The 14,925-nt window shown below is 42.7% G+C and overlaps 1 protein-coding gene across 1 annotated transcript in view; it reads left to right on the plus strand.

The window, feature by feature from the left end:
• Positions 1-14,925, plus strand: part of SLC30A9 (solute carrier family 30 member 9) — a 99,153-nt gene that overhangs the window by 3,834 nt on the left and 80,394 nt on the right. The window contains exon 2 of the mRNA XM_088450574.1: positions 3,320-3,475. Coding sequence (XP_088306700.1) covers positions 3,320-3,475 — 156 coding nt within the window. The remainder of the gene's footprint in view (positions 1-3,319; positions 3,476-14,925) is intronic.

Genomic DNA, 14,925 nt, shown 5'->3' on the forward strand with positions numbered 1-14,925 from the left:
AGCCTGAGCCGGTGTCCGGAGAGAGGCTTTCTGCAACGCTGCTACATGAAACTGGTAGCCTAACCTGGTACTGTAAGTAGACAGTGGGGGTTAGGCTGGTCAGGAGAGCATTTAAGGCTATACTACTTAGAGGTTGCTTACTTCTATGCCTAGTGTTTTCTGGCACTGCTAGAAGCGCTATTTGGACAAGTGTGGCTCTCTCCTGCCTCTCTGTATGTCAGTTTCTTCTTTTGACCTTGTTTCACTATACTTTACTGTTGTTTGTGTGGGGTCTGTATGTATCATGGCTGAAAGGGGCACTAAGGCATCCCAAAAGTTATTTACCTGCAAAAAGTCTGAATTTACAAGGGCAGTCATCTAACGCCTAATGTGTGACAATCCTGAATAACAATGTAAGGGAAGTCAGATCCACCGTCTTGAACGGCGCCGGTTACAATGTGTTCCAGTACCCTTTTTCGGGGTACTGGAATTCCCCCCCCTAAGTGAGGTAAATATGAAGAAGAAATACAAGAATGGAAGATAAAAATATTGGTCAAAGTATGAAAAACTGCAAAAATGGAGAAAAATATTTTAGTCGGGTAGCTGTAGCAAAGTAAAAAAAAAAAAAAGTTACTACTGGCTGCAAGCTCCTTAGGTCGATATATATTTAAAAATAATCAAGGGATACACTCAATTATACCTAATTTTGACCAGTCCTGCTACTACTCATATTATTGTGATATTGACCATACAGAATGAATGATGTTGAGAATTTTAATTTTAGTTATTTTTGTTTTGTATTTCCTGTTATTGAAGCACTAATCTCTATCATACAGTAGGTACTGCACATTGTAGCAAATCTGGAATTTGTGCTCTGACCAGAGGATTCTAGACCCCACATGATCTGTATGTAGTAAGGCTCAGTCACATCAAATTGTTGCACTGTGCTAGCTTGGTCACTTTGTTTTGTGTTATAATCACATTTTACACTTCATCCAGGAAACTCTTTTATAGTAGTTGCACATGACTATCCAAGGCAAATGCTTGTGATTTGTTGTACATATTACACATTTATTAGGGGTAGTTTTTCATAGCCATCTATTAGAGGATTTTACTGATAGTTTTAAAACGGCAATAGGACTAAATGCTAAACCAGGCTTATTTAGCATTATTTTATATTGCTGTTTTAAACTATTGATCAAAGCCAACGATGATTGGCAGCTTTGACAAGCCTCTCCTTTTATATCTACTCCTGTGTGAAGGGGTGCACAGGTTGGAACCAGCAAAAAAAAAAACATTCTTCAAATGCTGGGTAAAAGCTGTGTTTTTTACTTTTCCCTGTGCGAAAGTGGTATAATTGTAGTCTTTTTTTTGGTTGATGTGAATGGATTTATATCTCCCCTGACACCATATAAGGTCATGAATTTGAGTAATTTGAATTCTACATTATTTTGTTACCCTTATTGTGTTTCAATTGATTAGTGGTATTTCACAAAATTATATGGTACAGCGCAGTGTTCAATTTTTATATGATTTGCCGATGTAATAGGGCTCTTTTGGCTCTTAAAACTTATCCAAGTGTATTTTTCATTGTACATAGGCTTCCCCTTTGTTTAAATGGAAGGAGGGTGAATAGTTTTCAGCTGCCATACAAAAATTGCAAAATGCATATTTCTATATTCAAAAAGTAGTAGCATTTATTGTTTTTTTTTACTTAAAATAATCTCTAGTGTGTGTATGCTGTTGTGCATATAGTAGGGAACATAGATTGTAAGCTCCATTGGGGCAGAGACTAATGTGAATGGCTAAATAATCTCTGAAAGCGCTGTGGAATATGTGTGCACTATATAAATAACTGGTAAAAAAATAATATATTCCTTGATGATGCCTGGTATTACGAACATTAAACTTATACCTGTAACAACTATATTGTAAGAACTTTGTGTATTGAAATGGGAATTTTCCAAGTTGCCAGCCAGCCCAGAACCAGCAACCAGAGATGACTGGTTTAATCTTGCAGCTAGTAATTGTGTTTTGAGACCATTGTGAAATGACTTTTAAAATAATATATCCTTGTAAATATTACATAGTGCTGTACTATGATCCTTTATGGCAGACTCCTGACTAATGTATAATAGCTTGCCTAACCACTCACGCGGGACATATTTCATTAAGTTGGTCTTGCTCTCAAGAATGAATTATAATGAGGATGTGGCATGGTTAGTGGATGTGACATTATTGACTTAATATGACCATAATTTTTAGTTTTCACATTCGTTTCAAAATAAGTCTCTCCAAAAGAAGGGGGTTCTGGGTAACTCCAGAGCTTCCCTCACTGTGTTTGAGTGTTTGACACTGGTCTTCTCAAATGGTGATATACACACACGGTGCTTATTTAGTCATATATGGCTGTAAATCATTTATAGAACTGATGCTTTTATTTGCATAACTTTTTCAATGAATCCATCATTTTGTATGAAAAGCTGATGGATTCATTGAAAAAGTCACGTGAATTAAAGCATCCGCATCAGAATTGCTTGTAAACTGTATGGTTTTTAATTCATATAAGTGGTTTATTTTCTTTCCTGCATTTTGTATGTGCTTTATTTTCTTTGTATTGTAACTATTTGCAGCTCCTATCATGTAGATGCATAGCATATTTGCATGCTGTCAATTGTTATTTTTGACATGTCTAATCAAGGCAAGATGTGAAATTATTTTTGTTAATTGCTGATACAGTAAGATTGTTAAAACAGGTTGTTTTTTTTGGGAATGCAACCCAAATATTAAATAATAAATGGGCCCCCTAGTCTCCCCCCTCCCCCCCCCCCTTTTCACTCTCTCCTCTACCCCCTTCACTCTTTCTTTTTCCCCCTTTACTCTTTGTCTCGAAAACCCAGGCCCCCTACCCTCCCTCTCTCCCCCTCTCTTCCGACAGTCACTCAACACTGGTTATCGCCACTGTCCTCTTGCACTGTCCCCCATAATCTGTTCCACTTATTATGCTCCATAGGGGTAGTTTACCTGTGTGTCAGTGATGTAGGTGCCTGTGTGTTGCACAATGTGTAACTACATCTGTATCCATGGCAGCCTGCTTCTAAAACTAAGGTGGTGGTCTTCGTCTGTAAACATTTTACATTTGGATGATTTCCTCATGAACACTCAAGGGATGACACCCCAATTATAAGTAATATTACCTCAAAACTCAGTGTGTGCAGACATTTACAAGAGTTTATACATATATAAGAATCACTTTTGTATTATATATCAATAAAGCACACTGTTATATTGTTGTTTTTCATCATTATAACTGTTAACAGGACAGTGTTTCCTCTTGCAGGATGGCAAAACTCCCTGAAGAGTAGAGGGGTCTTCTGTGTAATGCCACCTAGTCGCCTGCCAGTCCAAGCACAAATCAGACTGTATTCTTCTAATGAGCAGAAAGAAGGAAGTGGTACCCCTGATGCTTCCAGCTCCCCAAACAAATCTACAGCAGGTAAAACTTATGTCAGGAGCTAAAGTTCTTCTTCACAGATGTTGGCTGCTGTTTTATGTCTTGTAGAATTATTATTTTTATATTAAAATATGATATAATAAAGCAGAGTTAAAAAAAAAATTGTATGTTAAAAAAAAAAGCGGAAAAACCTGCCGTCAGACTAGGGTATAGCAGCAGTTCTTGATCAACAGCATGAAAAACAGATACATTGGATGTCCAAAGAAAGAGATAATTTGCCTCTGAAAATACAGTATATTTGACAACTCCAAAGGAAGCATGTGATAGAAGCTGGTTACTGTGCACACAGCGGATGTGCAGATTGAGAAGGCTTATCCACTTTCACTGGCTGTTCTAAGGAGGCTTCCATAAATTTGTGTCCACAACACTAGCTGTGTAACAAAGCAGATGCATATGCGTTTGAGGATTGCAGCAGTTACTTGCCTCAGTTTGTTCTCCTTACAAGTTTGCCAGTCACTGAAGCCTGTAATGAGGGGTTTTGTGTCTGAAGACAGGCATTTGTAGATGATAACCCACAGCTCACTGTTCAGCTAATATTCACCTTGCAGTGTTCTCCCTAGGCTGTTTTGTGCGGGCGCATCGCCCGGCAGAAACAGCCTGCCGCCTGGCACTTTTCCCCACTGTGGAATGCTCGCCTTTGAAGTGACCGGAGGCTAAAGAAGCCTCCGATCGCTTCAGAGGCCAGCGTTCCCAGTGATGCACTGCGCGGGTGACGTCATGACGTCACCCGCGACGTGAGGAGCCTGCCCCGCGCGCCTGCTGGATATAGTTAGATTCAGTCAGCGTGAGGCAGTGGGAGTGGGAGCGGCCAGCAAGTAAAGGTAAGTGCTGGGCCGGTGACCAGGACCACTATTTAAGTCTGGGGGCACTGCATAAGGGACACTATTAAACCTGGGGGCACTGCATAAGGGTCCAGCCTGGGGGCACTGCAGAAGGGACACTATTAAGCCTGGGGGCACTACATAAGGGACCAGTCTGGGGGCACTTCTTCAGCCAGGGGGCAATTCATAAGGGCAAAGTAAAACTACAGGGGGCAATGCATAAAGGGGAAAACTACAGGGGGCACTGTATAATGGGCACTTTTGACTGAGAGCCAGTGGGGGAGCAGCCTGAGACCTGTCGGGCTGGGTTGGTAAGGGAGATACCCCCTTTCTCGGCTCGCGCATAATTGCGAAGGTCCCCACCCGGATACTTTTGGATGCCACCCGGCTGGAAATAAATTCTGGGGAGAACACTGCCTTTGTAAAGGATGTATATCAGGTTTGTATGGTCCATGTGGAACGCTGCTAGAATAAATCCAATCAGTTTTAAACAAATTGAGGACTTGATGCCTAACGCTTTTGGATTACACTAGATTTAAGAGGCCTCAATAAACCTCAATACAAGGTGGGGAATTCAATTGAATGAGATGTTGAATAGCGCAAGGAATGAGTGCCTGGAGCTATTCGTCGGTGCTTTGAATCCACAAATAGAGGTATTCTGCTCGCACCCTCCTGATGTGTGAGCAGAATTCCGACTAAACTAATGCCGCGATACTAGTTGCGGATTTACCGTGTGCTCTAACAGCATCGCGCTCATCACTTAAGTATGAAAATGCAGATTACCACAACTAAACCCCTGAAATTAGGCACAGTAAACTGCATCTCCTGATTTAAGTGTCGGATGCAATGCGGACAATTGAATAGCTCTGGACACTCGTTCCCGGCGCTATACAACATTGTATTCAGTTGAATTTCCCCCTAGGAGATTCAAGATTGAGTCGGTGAGAACCATCCTCGATGCAATGGAGATAGGAACATTCCTTAAATTAGTAGATCTAAAGGATGTTTATCTCCATATTCCAATTTACCTAACACATCGAAAATGTCTCTGATTTGTGATATTCAACGGTCGCTATCAGTACATGTGTCTCCTCTTTGGACTGTCAATATCAAGGGTTTTCACCAAAATTCTAGTCGTGGTCATGGCGAAACTGAGAAAGGAGGGCATGTCAGTATGACCATACCTAGACGAAATCTTACTAGCAGCACCTTCAGCAGAGAATTCAAAGAGAGCCACCAGTCATGTGCTACAGATCCTGAAGGATAACAGTTGGATAATAAACAAAAAAGTTATTTATATCTAGCACAGAGGATAGAATTCCTTGGAATGTGTATAGATACAGCTTAAGGGAAGGCTTTTCTAACATCAGAAAGATGCAAAGGTTAAGACAGGAGGTGTGGTGTCTCAGAAGAACACCTTGGACTCGGCAGAGGACTACCTCAGAATGTTTGGTCTTATGTCATCAGCCATACAGGTGGTGCCATGGGTAGGACTACATGGGAGAAGACTTCAAATAAATTGTCAAGCCCGATAGAATAGAAATACACAGGATCAGGGTCAGCTAATATCACTGGCAAAGGAGGTGAGACGGGGTCTGCAGTAGTGGTCCGCAAACAACACTCTGGAAAGCGGCAGATCATGAGCATATATTCATTATGACAGACGCAAGTCTATTTTGCTGTGATGCCATATGCTAATAGCAGATAGGGCAGTGCAACTGACAGGAAGAGATAGCCACTCTACCCTCAAAGGTAAGGGAAATGAAGGCTTTAAGTATGCATTTACTTGCAGGTTCTCATTGCAGGTCAGCATGTCAGAATACACTCATACCTTTAGACGGTAGTGTGTTATATAAATCATAAAGGGGGCACGAAAAGCAGCGTCATGATGAGGGAGATTGACCCTCTACTGATGTAGGCAGAGAACTACTTGGAAATCCTGACAGCAGTTCATATAGTGGGCGCTATCAACACCAGACCAGTTTTTCTTAGTCTGAACATCTAATTCCCTGGAGAATGGACATTGACCAAACAAATGTTTCACAAACTAGTATAAAGTTGAGGCCGTCTGCAAGTGGTCCTCATGGTGATATCACAAAATGCCGCCTCTCCTGTAACCTTCTCTCACTCTCTCCTTCAAGACTTTTCCTGTTCACTTATTTAACACCCTAACCCACAGGCCAAACCATTGCTCTAATTTAAATGTATGCACTTTCTTAAAAGCCACCTCTCCTCTATAGCCCTTGTGGTGTGACACCAGCTACTGGCCCATTGCCTATGCTCTACTGGCTCCTACTGTTTTGACATTGCCCTCTGCCTCTCTGTAAATGTGTTGATAATAAGTACCATATATAATGCAAATACATGCCCATATTAACCAGAGAACATCCAGCAGAACAGACTCCAGTTACCCTTCATCCTCCGGTACCTACATATAGGCTACTGATGTACTACCATGTTGTACCTGAAGGTTACCTTCAGTATCGGGAATGTTAATAAAGGACTATCTGCTTTACTACAGTCAGGTTCTAATTACATACATATAAAGAGAACAATTCTGTCATATCCCACAGTTAATATTAGGCAGGGTCTTCCAATATGTTTCGGCTAATGGAGATTCAGTAAAACATAAACTTGGTTGATGATTGAAATTTTTTTTCTTTTTAGCTTCACATCTTTTGGTTATTTATATCCATGATGAAACGACAGTGTTGTGTTTATTTTTTTTAAATGACCTCCTATGTGAAACGAAGTCATATATGTGACACTGCAGCCAGGCCTATTATTACTACATATTAAATCATTCTTGCCATATTGTCCTTGTTTGCACTAGTGAATAGCTGTGTTTCTGCTGTAATCAAAACAACTCCGCTGATAAATCTTTGTGTACACTGCACATTTGCTCCGACCTCTGCCCAGCATTATCCGTTGTAGGAAGACATGTAAAAGGCATATTCCGTGCATGTAAATGATTACCCATGGAGGATAAGTCACAGTACAAAAGAGATCTTAGGGGACAGATTGGGCGTGTTATCAGTGGTAAAGGGAAACACCTGGCCTTTAATAGGGAGCCCTAATGCTTTATGTATATGTCTACAGTATATTTTACTGCTTCATTTATTTTAACATGTATAGTTATCATCAGATTTGGCCTTAGATAAGGACCAGAATGACTTGGAAAGGGCCAGACATTGCTACAGCCTGTACTGCAGTAACCATTTGATAGTCGGTGAACTTTATTAATCCGTTCCTGGAGTGTAAAGGATGGGAACGGGCTAGTTGCGACCATAGGCGCATGGGCTGTTGAAGTATATTTAGAGAACACACACGCACTTCTATGTGAATAGAAGAGCCAGCTCAACTAGCCCAACACAGAGCTATTTTGTTTTTGCCGTTGTATTGTTATTCCAGTGATGCACTGAATAAGATATCTGGTGGTAAAACGCATATTCCCTATTATTTACGGTCTCTTCCTCTGATTATTGGGACTGCTTTTACAAAGCAAGTAACGGTAACAGATAGGGGTTCCTTAGTTAATTAAGCACTCTGCATCCAATCACATTTAGGGTCATGTATAAAAGATGCCTAGTTCTGAGGCTGATGGAAACTGTGATTGTGACATACTATAGTTGGGGAATATTTGGCAAGAGCTGCTGGTGTGATGGCTGCTGTACTTGTGGATATATCTCGATCTATCGATGGATAGATATAGCTAGACATAAGCTACTGCCATATATGGACAAAAGAAATTCTGCTTAACCAAGATGTTCAATGGTTTCTCATGCATAGGTAAAAGACAAGCAGTTCTAAATTAGTTTTTGGTTCCACCAGCTTTCAGCCACTTGGGGGATATGCATTAAATACAGCTCACTTCTTTCTGATTTTCCATTTACAACCTGTTAGGACATCTGCTAATATATAGCAGTAGGTTTAGCAATACTGATAATTTATGGTGGGTTTTATTTAAAATCCAATTGAAAATGTACCGTATTAAACTAATCTAAATTACAAATGCAGTAATTAGGTATAAATTTAGTCTATAATTAAATCCAGAAAGGAATAAATATGTTTATTAACCACTTAAAAAATGTGCAACCCTGACAAAGTTTTAGCATTTAAAACCACCTGTGATTTGACTGTGATTGACATGCCGGATCTAGTGAATGAGCAGGCCGTGTCTTCAGCGTGTTGAATTTTTTACAAAGAAAGAAACTGTGGTTCTGTTAAATTCAATATACTATGTAAATACACTTACATTTATTCAGGGGGTGCCCAGATATCAAGCAGTATAGAGAATAGGTTTGTCAATATGGCACTGATCAGAAGGATGGAAAATGAAAGAAAATAAAGAAACCGTGTCATAAATAAAATAATTGGGTAAAACTTCCCTTGGAATGAATGCAGATAGTCGCACATAGCAATGCAGTCGAATGGTCACAGGTGTATCTTGCCGGAGGTTCTGGACCCTCCAGGATTGTAATAGTGCCGCACATTCGGGAAAAGTCTTAGGGGCTGTGCATATCGGGAGCACAGCCCTTAAGACTTTTTCTGAACGTGTGGCACCATCCTTCTGATCAGCTGCATATTGCACACCTATTCTCTATACTAATATACGTCTGGTTTACTGTGGGTGAACAATCCAGGTGTTCCAAGATTGCTGTTCTTCCCCATAGGCGCTATTTGGCTTCCACTAACTATGTGGCTTCACATATATCAAGCGGTGACAAATTGTCATATAGTCAAAGGAGTCATCCTTCATTCTGTGCTGTAATTAGTGTTTTCTACACACACATTTTAACCTGTAGGATTCTTTCCCACGGATTGCAGACCTATTATGGTGTGGGATGCATTTACTTGGATGCAAGGAAAAATATCAATAATTACAAAGCATTTTTTTTCCCTGTAACTTCAACTATTTTGCTCTGGGACCCCGTATGACAAAAAAATTATTACAGTGTCCAAGCAAGTTAACGCAGAATAGCCGCTATGCGAGATTGGAGCCTCTGTCCCTGGATGTGTTTTTTGCTACATTCAAGCAAATGTTACATTTATACCCTCTGTGAAGGCTTTGCTTGTGGCAGGGAGTGGCAGTGGGTGACTAGGAGGAGACAATGGGTGACGGGGAGAGCCGGAGGTGTGCCACCTGTCCCATTCAATATTTAAGTCATTTGTGCCACATTCCTACTTATATGTTTAATGAAGTTGTGCCACCTGCCCTCCTCTTGCATATTTAATTACTTTGTGCCAGAAATGGAGGGGGTAAGGTGCGCTCTACCTTGGTGTGGTAGTACTGACTGTGGTGGTATATTGGGTGGGTGTAATTTGTGGTAGCTTGGTGTAGTGAGGGTGTTGTGAATGCGACTGAGAAATGTGGATGTGACTGGCAATGTGATGAAGATAATGTAATGGAAATGGAATGAAAGTCAGACACAGGTGTGAGGGCCAAATCTTTTATTGGAGTAGTCACAGTGCTTCTCCGATTGGGTCCCGGGCAGGTGGGGGTGGTGTGATGGTGGATGGATGGGGATGAGACTGGGGCGGTTGCTGGACACTTTAAGGGGGCTCCTTGCCGTGCGGTTCAGTTACTGGCACGTCACCCCTGCTGGACCTATGGTCGACAGTCTAGGAAGTCTCAGGTGGTGGGAGAATGGGGGGGGTGGGGGGGAGTCAGGATGCGTTGAGTGGGTCAGAGCACCCAGGTGGCGTCCCGCATCTGGGTGAGAGTCTCGGAGTTACTTACCTACCGGTAGGGTTTTGACGTGAGGGATGTCAACGTTGCGGCCGTGAATGGGATGTTGGTTGCTGCAGACGGTAAGTGAGCAACAGTCAATGCGGTGCTGGTGAGTCTGCGGATGCACGGGGCTGTTGGTGGTGTGAGGTCAACTACCACCCCATGTATATATTTAAGTTCTGCCCTCAAACTGCCCCTATTATTATTATTATTATTATTATTTTCTACTTCAGGGTCCATAGGCTCCACAGGGAGACCTTGGGGTATAGGTGATGATGGAGTCATCCGGGCACCACGCAGTTACATTTTCCTCACAGGATGCACTGGGTCTCCCTCCTATACCCAGCCCCCGGGCCAGAGGCACCTCAGTTTCGTTGGGTGCCCGGCTGGAGTCTGGTCACTGCACGCGGTGGGGCTGTTATTCAGCAACTGAAGTTTTATTTATTTTTTAAAGTTTTCTTCAAGTGCGGACAGTCCAGAGGACGTCCATGCTGCCGCTCCGTCACCCCGCTGGTGCTGAGACGCTGGTACGGATCCGGGAATCTTGGCGGGCCACCGGAGTCTTTGCTAGCAGGGACCCCGGAGGATCCCTGGACTGCGGCCAGACGCTACAAGGACCAAGGTAAGTGGCGGGTCACCGGGGCGGTGACCCGCTGAGACGCAGTCCTTTTCCCCCAGGGCTGGGGACTCTCTGGGGATGGCAGCATGTGGAGCCAGGCACTGAGACCTGCGCTTCCACTAGGCCTCGAGGGGCGACAGGCTAGAGTGATACAGAATAGTTCAGCATCCCGGGGGTTAAACGCTGGCCAGGGGAGGCTGCCTTCCCTGTCTAACAGCTGGCTCCTCTGAGCTCAGTGCGCCTTTCCACTGCGGTCTGGCTACGCTGAGCTGCTCTCCTTTTCTTACCTTCCATGTCATTTTACCCTATGAACTCCTGTTTTTAATAGCTTGTCCCACATTTTCTCTATTGGTCAAAACATATACCCCCTTGGTTTTAATCTTTTTCTTGTATGTCATATTCACTTGTTTTAAATGTATACCAATATTATTTAGATTACACGATTGTGCATATTAAATTAATTTTCTGTATATTTATAACTATTTTTTCATTTATTACTGTCTTGTGTATTCATTCACTTATATTATGCATTTGCACTTTAAAAACTCTGCTTAAACTAGAGATGTTTGCCAACCCCTGTGTTTTGGTTTTGGATCTGAATCTCCCCTGGTTTTGGATCTGGATTGGGTTTGTCAAAACCTCACCTCCATGTTTTGTTTTCGTGCTTTGGATCTGGATTTTTTTCTTTAAAAAATAAAAAAAACAGCTAAAATCACATAAATGGGCCTTTTTTTGTTCCTACAGTATTAATAACCTCAACAACATTTATTTCCACTCGTTTCCAGTCAGTTTTGGCCAGCTCACAATATTGATTTTTTTCGTCTAGTTATAGGGCCAAAAGGTTGCATCCAGCTTGCTGGCTCAAAACTGATTGATATAATTATTAATATTATTAATAGAGTTGAGGACTGTGCAAAGATGATGGTTGGGATACCCTTGAGGATTGAAGAATTGATAGTTGATATAGTTGGTGCAACCCCTGGCTGTAAAATTCATAATAAATTTAATTAAAAAAAAACAATTCATTGGGTGCAGCCCCTGGCCGTAAAATTGATGATAATAATTTAATTAAAAAGCAATTCATTAGATGCAGCTCTTGGCTGAATAATTAATAAAAAGCAATTCATTGGTACAGCCCCTGGCTGTACCAATGTCTAGCTTAAACACAGATACTTATTAATTGATTAAACACCGTATGTCTATATAAATTTACTTACTAGAAACTGGATAGTCGCTGAACAGTACACCCATCTACATACTACTCACAGCACCTATTCCGTGCCATTAAAACTGTACAGCTGACACCCTTAGATACAAAAAGAGAGGACAGTTTCTAGTTTTTTTCCATAAGCCCATCTTAGAGCTGTGTGCTACAATTGGCTGTATTGTTTATTTATTTATATGTTGCATCTTGAAGGGAGGATTGTTATCTGTGACTTGCGCCACCTTATCTACACTATGTGTATGTGTGTGTGTATATATATATATATATATATATATATATATATATATTAGGGGTGAGCGGGTTCGGATTTCTGAAATCCGAACCCCCCCGAGCCCCCCCGATCCGAGTCCGATCCGAATCAGGCTCGACTTTTCCCGCCTGACTCGGATCTGAAATCGAGGCAAAATGTCATCATCCCGCCTTCCGAGTCTCGCGGGTTTTGGATCCTATATAAGGTACCCGCGTCGGCGCCATTTTCTCACTCGGCTGTGGACAGTGAAGAGGGAGGGTGGGAGTTAGGGCTGTGTAGTGTAGTGTAGTGAAGCTGTTGTCCACTACTTCAAAGTCCATAGGGGCTGGCTGTGTTGTGCTGTGCTGCTGTTGTTAATAGGGGCTGTGTCCACTACTTCAAAGTCCATAGGGACTGGCTGGACTGTGTTGTGCAGTCAGTTCTCCATAGGGGCTGTGTCCACTCCAAAGTCCTGTGCAGTGTCCCAGTCCTAAAGGGGTGCTGTAGTGTTGTCCAGGGGGTGCTCTGTCCATCAGGGGTGCTCCCCCCAAGTGCTAAAAAAATAATATATTTTCTGTGTTTGTGAATTGTGTGCGCAGTAGCCGCACGTGCATCAACAAAGTAGTGCCAAGCGTGCGCCTGTGTCATAAGTAAAGGGCCGGCTGGCTTGACCGTTAAGGGTGCTGTAACCCCCGAAAGTACACTCCAGTCCAAACCAGTAGCTGCACGTGCATCAACAAAGGAGCAGCGCCAAGCGTGCGCCTGTGTCCCATAAGTAAAGAGCCGGCTGGCTCATTTCTTAAAGGGTGGTGTAACCCACAAAGTGCACTACTCTCCAGCAAAAATAAAAAAATATTTTCTGTGTTTGTGTGCGCTTTAGCCGCACGTATATATATCAATATAACATAAATGGAGGACCAAACTTTCTCCGATAAAAATAAAATAGGGAAAGATCAAGAACCACTTCCTCCTAGTGCTGTTGCTGCTGCTGGGAGTTGTTCATCATCCCAGAGAGGAAGTAGGAACATCACTACTTTTACTAAACAATTGACCCTCCAACAGTCCCTAGCGATGAGGATGAAGTACGACAGCAGCCATCCTGAAGCAAAACGTATAACTGAGGCCTTGACTGCTATGTTGGTGTTAGACGTGCGTCCGGTATCCGCCATTAGTGCAGTGGGATTTAGACAATTGATGGAGGTAGTGTGTCCTCGGTTCCAAATCCCGTCTAGATTCCACCTGCATCCTCAAAGCAGCAGTGACAAGCGTGCGTCTGTCTGTTAAAGGGTGGTGACACCCTCAAAGTGTGCTACACAAACAATTAAAATATTGTTCTTTTTTTTTTGGTCTTTGTGAAATGTGTGGGCTGTAGCCGCACCTGCATCCTTAAAGCAGCAGCGACAAGCGTGCGTCTGTCTGTTAAAGGGTGGTGACACCCTCACAGTGTGCTACACAAACAATTAAAATATTGTTCTTTTTTTTTTGGTCTTTGTGAAATGTGTGGGCTGTAGCCGCACCTGCATCCTTAAAGCAGCAGTGACAAGCGTGCGTCTGTCTGTTAAAGGGTGGTGACACCCTCAAAGTGTGCTACACAAACAATAAAAATATTCTTCTTTTTTCTGTCTATGTGAATTGTGTGGGCTGTAGCCGCACCTGCATCCTTAAAGCAGCAGCGACAAGCGTGCGTCTGTCTGTTAAAGGGTGGTGACACCCTCAAAGTGTGCTACACAAACAATAAAAATATTCTTCTTCTTTTTTCTGTCTTTGTGAATTGTGTGGGCTGTAGCCGCACTTGCATCCTCAAAGCAGCAGCGACAAGCGTGCGTCTGTCTGTTAAAGGGTGGTGTAACCCTCAAAGTGTGCTACACAAACAATAAAAATATTCTTCTTCTTTTTTCTGTCTTTGTGAATTGTGTGGGCTGTAGCCGCACTTGCATCCTCAAAGCAGCAGCGACAAGCGTGCGTCTGTCTGTTAAAGGATTACATCGGTGACAGCATCCAAGTAGGCATGTCAGACAGTCCGTACCTGTACTGGCAGGAAAAAGAAGCAATTTGGAGGTCCCTGTACAAACTGGCTCTATTTTACCTGAGTTGCCCCCCCTCCAGTGTGTACTCCGAAAGAGTGTTTAGTGCAGCCGGGAACCTTGTCAGCGAAAGGCGTAGGAGGTTGCTTCCACAAAATGTGGAGAAGATGATGTTCATAAAATGAATGATCAACTCTTCCAGGGAGACCAGCCTCCAGAACGTACAGAGGGACCTGTGGTTCCAGCAGGGACGAATTAATACTCTGTGAGGATGAGGATGTACACACTGAAGAGGGTGAGGAATCGGTGGATGAGGAGGATGAGGATGACATCTTGCCTCCGTAGAGCCAGTTTGTGCAGGGACAGATAAATTGCCAGCTTGTTTTGTGGGGGCCCAAACGAACCAATCATTTCAGCCACAGTTGTGTGGCAGACCCTGGCGCTGAAATGATTGGTTTGTTAAAGTGTGCATGTCCTGTTTATACAACATAAGGGTGGGTGGGAGGGCCCAAGGACAATTCCATCTTGCACCTCTTTTTTGTCTTTGCATTATGTACAGTTTGGGGCCTAGTTTTTCAATGCCATCCTGTCTGCCACTGCAGTTTCACGCCTAGATGGGTCACGTGTTTGTGCCGCCCACTCGTGTCGCTTAGCATAGTCATCCAGCTACCTCGGTGCAACCTTTTGGACATAAAAACACTATTGTGAGGTGTGAGGTATTCAGAATAGACTGGAAATGAGTGGAAATTAAGGTTATTGAGGTTAATAATAGCATAGGAGCAG

This window comes from Taudactylus pleione, unplaced genomic scaffold, assembly GCF_031769625.1.
Source record: "Taudactylus pleione unplaced genomic scaffold, aTauple2 ptg000519l, whole genome shotgun sequence".
Taxonomy (NCBI): Eukaryota; Metazoa; Chordata; class Amphibia; order Anura; family Myobatrachidae; genus Taudactylus; species Taudactylus pleione.